The 10,721-nt window shown below is 36.5% G+C and overlaps 1 protein-coding gene across 1 annotated transcript; it reads left to right on the top strand.

Moving 5' to 3' along the window:
- Positions 4,482-8,643, top strand: LOC109836836 (luminal-binding protein 5). Its single transcript, XM_020404855.1, has 8 exons — positions 4,482-4,561; positions 5,480-5,747; positions 5,837-6,051; positions 6,148-6,390; positions 6,634-7,113; positions 7,202-7,356; positions 7,444-7,526; positions 7,782-8,643. The coding sequence occupies exons 1-8, from the start codon at positions 4,504-4,506 to the stop codon at positions 8,284-8,286; spliced, it is 2,007 nt and encodes a 668-aa protein (XP_020260444.1). The 5' UTR covers positions 4,482-4,503; the 3' UTR covers positions 8,287-8,643.

Below are 10,721 nucleotides of genomic sequence, written 5' to 3'. Positions count from 1 at the left end.
GTCTAATCGGTTGAATGTTAAGCCTAATTAGAAGATATTTTTATCTAATGAAAAACATGTTATTTATAATGAATATAATATTAAGTCTAAACTGTCTGATGTTAAGTCTATAGAATTGAATATTAAGTCTAATTGGTTAAATGTTAAGCCTAATTGAAAGATATTTTTTATCTAAAGAAAAGCATGTTATTTGTAATAAAAATAATATTAAGTCTAAATTGTCCGATGTTAATTCTAATTGAGAGGAATATCAAGTCTAATCTGTTGAATGTTAATTCTAATTAGAGGAATGTCAAGTCTAATAAATTTAATGTTAAGTCTAATAAGAAGATTGTCAAGTCTAATCTATTGAATTTTAAGTCTCGTTTGTTAACTCAATTTAGTTTGATGTTAAGTCTAATGAGTTGAAAATGAAGTCCAAGAGCTTGTATGTTAAGTCTATTGGGTTGAATAATGAGTCTAAACATAAAATGGTAAGTGTAATAGATTATATATTAAGCCTAATTTGTTGAGTGTTAAGTATAATTTATTATATGTTAAGTCTAATAAATTATAAATATTCAACTTTATACACTTAACATTCAACCAATTAGAATTAACATCATACTAATTAGACTTAACATACAACACATTAGATTTAACATACTACCTTTAGCCTTATTATTCAACCTAATAGACTTAACATACAAACCCTTGGACTTAACTTCGAACTCTATAGACTTAACATTCAATCAATTAGAATTAACATAACATCAATTAGACTTAACATACTGCGTGTTAGACCTAACATGTAACAAATTATGCTTAACATTTAACAAATTAGACTTAACATATAATCCATTACACTTAACATTTAATAAATTAAACTTATTATTCAACCCAATAGACTTAACATATAAGACATTGAACTTATTATTCAACCAAATAGACTTAACATACAAGCCATTGAACTTATTATTCAACCCAATAGCCTTAACATACAAACCTTTGGACTTCACTTCTAACTCATTAGACTTAATGTACTACCTTGGGCTTAAACTTACCATTAAAAATTGTCAAACAAAAATCAAATTTAGTCGGTATTTCTTTAAATTTTCATCTTTTCACTATGTTCAAACGGAAAATATAAATTTATTTAAAAAACCAATAGCTTAGAGATCTTGTGGAACTTACGACGGCCTCAAGCTTCTCTTCGTCCTCCTTTCGCACCGCATCCGCCTCGTTCTTTGCCACCTCTTCGCCTTTAGTGTCAGAGACCTATCTGTTATTTGACGGATCCTTTGACAAGAACTCCGATGAATTTGAGGGTTTCGTAATTGCCCTCCAAATTAGAGCTTTTTTAGTTTTGGGGGAAAAGAAAGAGAGGACGGGAAAAATTAGTGGGAGAAAAGGAGCGAATATTATTGGGTCTTTCTAAGTAATATACCCCTAGATCAACAATATGACCGGAGCATGCACCTAAGTTCGATGGCGACAGAGGGGGATGTCGATGTCTGAGAGAAAAAAGGGGAAGGAGATGAGTTAGGAGATAGGAGGAGAGGAGAGGAGAGGAGGAGGGAAGAGAAAAGAGTGGAGGAGATAAGGGCATTTTAGGAATTTTTTTTCTTCTCTCTCTGTGCTTAGTTAACAAGGAATAATAGCTAAATAAGGGCTGAATCACATAGATTTGGATTTGGGGGCTGAATCACATAGGAAAAATATTGAAGGGATTAGTCACATGGGGTTCTAAAAATTGGGGCCTTGACACAATTTTACCTTTTTAAACCAAATAAAAATATCTTTTTAATAAAATAGTTTAATATTCATAAACTATGAATTGTTAGTGACGTATGTAACATTCGATAAATGCTCAAAATATTTTTGTGTTCTTATTTGAATTTGAATATTTTAAATGAATACAAATACAAACACAAACAATCAAACCCTTCAATTCGATTCCCGTCTATGACAAAAGCACCATAAAAAAGGGTAAAAAAAACCAAACTACCACAAGGCGAGGTATGAAAAATCTAGCTCTTCTTCTACATACCAAAGTCCTTAATCCTGAGATAATTGACTAGAGCATCAAGAGGGACTTTGATTGAGATCTAGCCCCAGAGATGGAGACACATTAGGTCCTCCGGGTCCAAGGGCCCCCCTTGAAATTAGAAAAAAAAGGAGGGGGTATGCTTTATATTGGTGATTTTATATAACTATAGGGGGTCATGTGTAAAGCCCTCAGTAGATAATTTTCTCCGCTTCTATTTTATTCCGAGTCCGATGCCTCTAGGTTTTTATTCCCACATGTGGATCATTCGATTCTAGGAATTACTATCTTTTTCTTTACTCTATCGATCATGATGTTGATGTGAACATCGTTCCTTGCCATCTCTGACCTTGATTGCCCTCTTCCTCTCTTTTCTAGCCTTTTCTGTTGTTCTTAGATCCTCACTGGTGTCGGCTGCCTCCTTAGTGCTCTGATCTCGCTCCTCCAACCTTTCTACCTTCCTCGACGCTGATTTCAGGTACTTTTTCTCCTCTTTTTGATATTTCTTTTTGAATTATGATTATTTGATTGGTTTATTTGGTGTCTTGAACCGAACTTGAGAACTACATTTCTTATGTAGCTACTCGTCATATGATTTTTGTGAAATTGAAGGGATTGGTAAACTTGTTAAGAAGTTGGTTGAATTGAAGATGAATGTTTTCTTTACATTGAAAATGATATATATTGTAACACTCATGAGGAAAATGTCATGAAATGATTTCCATAAATGAAGCTAAGAAGAATGCCATTGTAAACACCATATTATAATTGGAAATATAATTTCGAAAATCTTATTATATATTAATGACGTTGAGATACTATTCAACTATGCTAAAATTTTTATATGTTATCTATTGTGTTTTGATTGTTTCTTGGTCCCTCCTTGGCCAAAATACTCGACTCTGCCACTGTCCAGCGCCCAATCCCCTGATATATTTTCTATGGATTTGGATCCTCTCCACTACAAAAAAGTAGTGGAGAGACCACTGTTTTTAATCTCAATCGTTGATTATTTAGTAGGGGTTATGATACAATCTAAATCTAACACTTATCATACCCCCGTGTATTGCACTCATTCCTAATTTGTACTAAAAGAAAAAATCAAATCTAACACTTATCATACCCCCGTGTATTGCACTCATTCCTAATTTGTACTAAAAGAAAAAATCACAACCATTAACTAGATAATCAATGGCCGTGATTATATAGTGGTCCCTCCACTATTTTTTTTGTAGTGGAGAGGATCCGAATCCATTTTCTATTGAGCACAGGTCGTTCAACAATGGGAACCTTAGCACTTAGAGGGCAAACCATATTCTGATATTCACTTTTTTTCTGATAACCTTCTACTCCCCATCACAACAAGCAACTTCCCTCTTGATTTGTACTGCTTTTCTCTCCTAATCCTCTCCCTCATCATATCTAACGAGTGCCCATGAGCACCCATTTGGAAACTATTATTTCATATTTTCAATCATCCTGGTTCCTACTATTTATGCTGTCCGGACATTGCCCCATCATTTTCACAGGTTTATCTCACAGCCCCTAGATTTCCCGTGCCAACATAATCATATTCTCCCGACCGCTCTCCCCCCCTCCAAAGCCCAAAGGGCATAGTGGGCCAGATGTTGTAACATATTGAAATGGGCCAAGGTCTCCTCCTGAATAAACTATATGTTGTTAATGGGCCCTTTAAGTTCCGACATGTCACGCGAGACTCTGCAGACCGACCGGTGATACGCAAGTGACGCAACTGACCGAGCTTTAGAGGGTGTTTGTTTCAAAAAAGTTTTGACATTTGGGTGGGATTTCAAATTCTAGGATCAAAAAATAGTTTTTTTTTTGTTTTAGAATTCCATTAAACTTGTTTGTTTCAAAACAAATTTTAGAATATCAAATCCCCAAATAATAAATATTTAAGGATTTGTGAAATCTTCTTTTTTTGGGTGGGATGTGGGGTGGATTTCAAAAGTGGTAGACAAATTAAGGATTTTAAATTCTAAAAAGTTTGAAACAAACAAAAATATTACAAATTATAGTATTCTAAATCCCAAAATATTGTTGAAACAAATAAAATTTTAGGAATCACAACTCATAACAAATTACCTATAAATTTCAAATCCCATGATAAAATCCATATCCTAAAATTATAGGATTTGAAACACACCCCCTCAGAGCAAACGGCTGAGATTTCCCCAACCACGCTAAACCCCACAATTGGCAGAAGAACGTGCATCCTCGAATTATTATTGGTCCACGTCATCATAAATGACAATGTCTCTCTGCAGATCCCAGTTACTCGAAACCCCATTGGTCCACGTCAGCACAGATGACATGTCTCCTCAGAGCTCAACGAAGTTCCTATATAAACCATTGAGGACCACGATCTCCCTCAAAATCCCACTCCAATTCCTCTGATAAATTAAACTAACAGAGAGAGAGAGAGAGAGAGAGAGAGAGAGAGTTGAGAGCTGTTCATGGATCGATCTATGAAAAAAGGAGGTTCTTTGATCTTGGTTGGGCTTTTCCTCACAGGTACCATAGATTTCCAACAATTTCCTTTTGCATTTTTTGATGAATTTTTGTTGACTTGATTTGGTCACCGACATTGAAATTGCTTTTTCTTTCACATTTTGGTTCTACTAATTTCGTTGTATTAATGTGGAAAGTTATCAACTTTATGTTCACAGGTATCACATCATAGATTCTTCTGGAATTTTTTACCTTAATATTGTGCAAATCTTTGTTTAGTTAAGTTGTGTAGTATCGATTTTTCTTAACGAGATTATTAATTTTTTAAATGGATGAACTGCATTTAGTTTTTGGGCTGAAACTAGGGCTTATGTTGATTAATTCAAACTCGAATTAGCTTATACCTTAAAATTCCACTCAATTATTCAAAGTGGTTGCTCACGCAAAGATCTACAGTTACTGTCAACCCTGATTCCAATTGTTTTTAAAAGATTAAAGACACGGGAAATTCAAATCCAGAAATAGATTTATTTAATTGAAAAGGTCAGACGGCAGAATCCTTGAGCAAATATGCAAAGTTAGAAACTAGAACTTTCAAATGTAAGAGATTATTCTAAGATTATTGTTATTAGGCAATCCTGACAGTGAGTTTCAATTGGATAAGATAAACACGCTTAAAATCCAATGCAATACATCAGATATATGTACAGTTATTGACCAATACAACATCAAACCTTGGTTTTGTTAGTATATTATCTTTAAATTAGCAAACTTATTTGGATAAATGTCTTTAGTGTAGAAAGCATGATAGTGATGATACAAGTTTTCGGTTATGTGCAAATCATGTATGCTAAACTGTTAGGAATTTACGATTCCTTCTATAAGTTATTCCTTCTGGACTTACAGTCGTTATTGAAAAGTCTGAAATGTCATGCCTATGAGTTTTCGGTAGTTAACCATAGAGATTATGTACTTGTGCAGGATGTCTCTTTGTATTTTCAACTGCGAAAGAGGAAGCAAGCAAGTTGGGTACGGTCATTGGAATAGATCTTGGCACCACTTATTCTTGTGTTGGAGTATATAGGAATGGTCATGTTGAGATTATAGCAAATGACCAAGGAAACCGTATTACCCCGTCCTGGGTTGCCTTTACTGATGGTGAGAGATTGATCGGTGAGGCTGCAAAGAATCAGGCAGCTGCAAATGCAGAGAGAACTATTTTTGATGTTAAAAGACTTATTGGAAGAAAGTAAGATCAATTGCTCCAATTGTGTTCTTAGTTTATATAAATGCGAGTATTAGTAGCAATATATTAAAATGTTCATATGCTTTATATAGGTTTGATGACAAAGAGGTCCAAAAGGACATGAAGCTTGTTCCTTATAAGATTGTGAACAAGGAAGGTAAACCATACATCCAAGTTAAGATCAAGGATGGTGAAACGAAAGTTTTCAGCCCTGAGGAGATTAGTGCCATGATTCTCACTAAAATGAAGGAGACAGCTGAGGAATTTCTTGGAAAGAAAATTAAGGATGCTGTTGTGACTGTCCCAGGTAGAATAAATTATACATCTTATTCCCCTTTTCACTTCAAACATCTTCTATGACATGTTTAATGACTAATATTCACTATTCTGATTTTTCATCCAGCGTACTTTAATGATGCTCAAAGGCAGGCAACCAAGGATGCTGGCGTAATTGCTGGGTTGAATGTTGCAAGAATTATCAATGAACCAACAGCTGCTGCCATTGCCTATGGTCTAGATAAGAAGGGAGGGGAGAAGAACATCCTTGTTTTTGACCTTGGTGGTGGCACATTTGATGTCAGCATCTTGACTATTGATAATGGAGTTTTTGAGGTCCTGGCAACAAATGGTGACACTCATCTGGGAGGTAATTTACATGTTTTTTGAGGTGGTCACATTTGCAAAATTTTCACTTCACTTCCATAGTTCAATATGTAGTTTGTAGTTTGTACTTTTCACATTCATATTCTTCATTTAGAATTACCTAGTGTGTCACCTTATAGTCATCTACATCTTCTTGCTAATGAAGTGTTAATTTTTTTCATTGGATTTGAAACCCGCATTCAGTTTCTTAGATCATTTCTTATATTTGCTTTTTTGGGCAATGCAGGTGAGGACTTTGATCAAAGAATCATGGAGTACTTCATCAAATTGATCAAGAAGAAACATGGAAAGGACATAAGCAAGGACAACCGTGCTCTTGGAAAGCTTAGGAGAGAATGCGAGCGAGCCAAGAGAGCTCTAAGCAACCAGCACCAAGTCCGTGTAGAAATTGAGTCACTCTATGAAGGCCTAGATTTCTCTGAGCCACTGACACGTGCTCGTTTCGAAGAATTGAACAATGATTTGTTCAGGAAGACTATGGGACCAGTGAAGAAAGCCATGGAAGATGCTGGCCTTGAAAAGCGCCAGATTGACGAAATTGTTCTTGTTGGTGGAAGTACTAGAATTCCTAAAGTTCAGCAGCTTTTGAAGGATTATTTTGATGGGAAGGAGCCGAGTAAAGGAGTGAACCCTGATGAGGCAGTTGCCTATGGTGCAGCAGTACAAGGAAGTATCTTGAGTGGTGAGGGTGGTGAAGAAACTAAAGGTAAAAAAAAAATCAGGAAACCTTAAATTTGTAGTTGATAGCAAAAATTACTTTATTGTTGTCTTATTGTAATACAATATCAATGCAGATATCCTACTGTTGGATGTTGCACCACTTACTCTTGGAATTGAGACTGTTGGCGGAGTGATGACCAAATTGATCCCCAGAAACACTGTTATCCCAACCAAGAAATCTCAAGTTTTTAGCACTTACCAGGATCAACAAACCACTGTATCCATTCAGGTGTGGATGAATTCTGTATGAAAACTTGCTATGAAGTTTTCATTGTATATCTTACCTATATTAAGATGAATTGATTGTTTGTCGTAGGTCTTTGAGGGTGAAAGAAGCCTCACAAAGGACTGTAGGATGCTTGGCAAGTTTGATCTAAGCGGAATTGCTCCTGCTCCTAGGTTTGTTCCTGATTTCATTGGTCACAATGTCTTCTATGATATAAGTGCTACATCCAGATTTCACCAGACATGTTCTGTGTTGTTACCAAGAGTTTTTTCAAAAGCAAAATGGATTAAAAGAAAAAGGGATGTTATTGTGTTCAAACTGATTGTTCCAACAACAGTAGTTAAAACTGCATGATGTTGTGAGTGCAGTTATTATTATACCAATTACTTACGAATAACTTACTGATACTATGATAAATGGTGAAACAGGGGTGTGCCTCAAATTGAAGTAACCTTCGAGGTAGATGCCAATGGCATCCTCAACGTGAAAGCAGAAGACAAAGCCAGTGGAAAATCTGAAAAGATCACCATTACCAATGACAAGGGCCGTCTGAGCCAAGATGAGATTGACCGAATGGTTCGTGAGGCAGAGGAATTTGCTGAGGAAGACAAAAAAATCAAGGAGAAGATTGATGCACGCAACCAATTGGAAACATATGTATATAACATGAAGAACACCATCAATGACAAAGATAAGCTTGCTGATAAGATCGAGAGCGAGGATAAAGAGAAAGTTGAGGCAGCTCTTAAGGAAGCTTTAGAGTGGCTTGATGACAATCAGAGTGCAGAGAAAGAGGACTACGACGAGAAGCTGAAGGAGGTGGAAGCTGTTTGCAATCCAATTATATCTGCAGTTTATCAGAAATCTGGCGGTGCTCCTGGTGGCAGCTCAGATGGAGGCGATGATGATGATGACTCACATGACGAGCTTTAGGTTTTCTCTTTATTTCTTCTGAATTATTGACACAGTTGATGAAGAGTAGCCTTGTAACTGTATGGAGCTCATGAGGAAGGATAGAAAGCAAAAGGAGCAGGAACTGGCTTCGAGATTACTGCAGGTATAAATACTGCGAAAGGAACAAATGACTTCCAGTTGTGGGAGGCCTAATTTGTAAAATTGCATGCTTTTCATCTTTTTCTGAAGCAGACTATTATACATCCATTTTTTTTAATGAAGACGGATTCTGCTGATTTTTTTCTGGAGATCAAAGGTGTAGTACAACTCTAGTGTAATTTTTCCAAAAACAAGTGGCATGCTCCCTAATAAAGCTACATGCCAAGCATCTTTTTACTTGTTCTTCTGCATGCAAGTAACTGTCGTGTCAATCTAATTTAAATTATTCAACAAGATCTAAACATCGTTCTCTTACCAAAATTGCGTTGCAAGTATCAAATTGCTAATTAAATACCCTGTAGCTATGAACAAGTATGGTATCATGAGGGGCTATATCGCAACACGGAGGACATCGCTAACGTGGTATCCACTAGTACTAAGTTGAATTTCTGATATATGATACACCTGACCATGATAAGTTTTTCCCCCTATATAGAGGGGGGAGAAACTAGCATTACAAGTAAACATACACAAAATAACAACTCCACATGAACCAAAAAGACACTGGAGGTTATTTTTCAGAGAAACAATCCGGCCATCAACAAGCTGGTGAGCCTCCATCAGAACTCAACCACACTCGCCTCCAATCTCAGGACCATCGTGGATAAGTCATCACGATTGACACACCCCTCTCTGATATTCTTTCAGTAAGAATAGGTCCAGGTTGCATCTGAAGCTGCACAATTCCTGTGCAAGCCCAGATATCAGTATTATTAGCCAGAATTGGTCAATTAAACTTTTTAATTTTAGAGTAGTATTAACTGTACTACTAAAGCTATACTACTTCTGTATTCACACAAGCAAAAAAGTAGGGTCCATGGCGAAACATTTTTCTTGACAATCTCGAAGAAAAACCCCACATATTTGTTACAAGAATATCATCGAACCTGTAGTGCAATTATCATTTTCCTTAATTTGATATTTAAGACTATAATATTATAATACCCAAAGAGTTTTGGTGTAGAGATGGCAGAGTAACTTAGATTAAACCCAAGGCTTCTATCCCTCCATTTGGACCATAATCACCAAAACTAGGTGTCGTGAATGTCAAAGTAATATTTATCCTACAAAAAATCTTCGATTATATTGGTCATTGTATGTGATTCACCATTTCTCCCCAGATCGGTGCAACACATTATCCTAACAGGTTATCTGATGTTAGCATCACATTTCAGGTCATTGTATGTGATTCACCATTCTTTCTTTTAGACAGGACTCTCGGTTTCTAAACTGGTTTTGCGATGAATTATGGAACATGCTTATGGATCTCCTTATTAACTTAAATTTAACTTAGAGATGTCGATATCATCACTTGCAGGAGTTCAAATGCCCTTATATTCTTCCAACTCCATATAGAAACTACTTACAAATCTCCATGTCTTTTTGCAGAAGTTCAAAATGCCTTACATTGATAACAAGTCTATTGTGAACTTCTGCAGGCAATAATATGCTCAGTAAACACCAAGATATCATTACCCTCTAAGCCTTCCCCCAACAAAGTAAGTACATTACGGGGTCGATACGCCAATGGGGATTTAGTGAATGTCGTGAATGCTATCAACCTCAAAGTGGCCTCTTTAACCTGGAAAAAAAGAATCCGAAGGAACTATCGGCATGATAAGGGTTTCCTAAATTCTGGAAAAAAGAATCCGAAGGAACTATAGGCATGATAAGGGTTTCCTAAATTCTACATGCACGATCAGTGGTCGCAAGTAAAGTGATCTTTGTATCGTGCGATTTATGCTCTTCCAACCAAGGTGCATAATAGTGAACATTAACGGGTTACTACTATAAGCATAATGCTGTTCAAAACGTTAGCAAAGAGAATATGATGGTGCACTTACTTAAGGGGGATATAATACCAGCCAACACCTAAGCAGGCACTTTCGATTAGACATGGAAGTCCTGAACTCCTTGTTTAATGAGCTACTGAGGTTAAGAATCTTCTGGTAAGTCTTTTTTATTGGTTAAAAGAGTACTAATCTTTTGAAGGAGTGGTCGGGGTCCTTAGATCAGGAAAGCTCTGCTACATTGTTTTGGTTTAGGGGCTGTTTGGTTCGTAAAAAAAGCCCCGAAACCCATTTCCCTCCCCTGACACCGCGTCCACCTCGGACATTTCATTTCCTTGTGTTTCTTTGTGCGGGTTTGGTTCGCAGTGGGTTCTAGGGTTTCCAGCGGCAGAAAACTCCTCCATCTCAGCCAAATCGCTCGTCGCGATTTTCTCAAAAAACGAGCGGAAAACCTAGGAAAACCCT

Source organism: Asparagus officinalis, chromosome 4, assembly GCF_001876935.1.
Source record: "Asparagus officinalis chromosome 4, Aspof.V1, whole genome shotgun sequence".
NCBI classification, from domain to species: Eukaryota; Viridiplantae; Streptophyta; class Magnoliopsida; order Asparagales; family Asparagaceae; genus Asparagus; species Asparagus officinalis.
This window is presented reverse-complemented; position numbering and strand designations above follow the sequence as displayed.

Bases quoted from the DNA above. Each gene is read 5' to 3' on its own strand.
- LOC109836836 (XM_020404855.1), top strand. From the start codon at position 4,504: ATGGATCGATCTATGAAAAAAGGAGGTTCTTTGATCTTGGTTGGGCTT. The intron at 7,357-7,443 runs GTGTGGATGAAT...TGTTTGTCGTAG, and splicing joins AAACCACTGTATCCATTCAG to GTCTTTGAGGGTGAAAGAAG. The intron at 7,527-7,781 runs GTTTGTTCCTGA...ATGGTGAAACAG, and splicing joins GGAATTGCTCCTGCTCCTAG to GGGTGTGCCTCAAATTGAAG.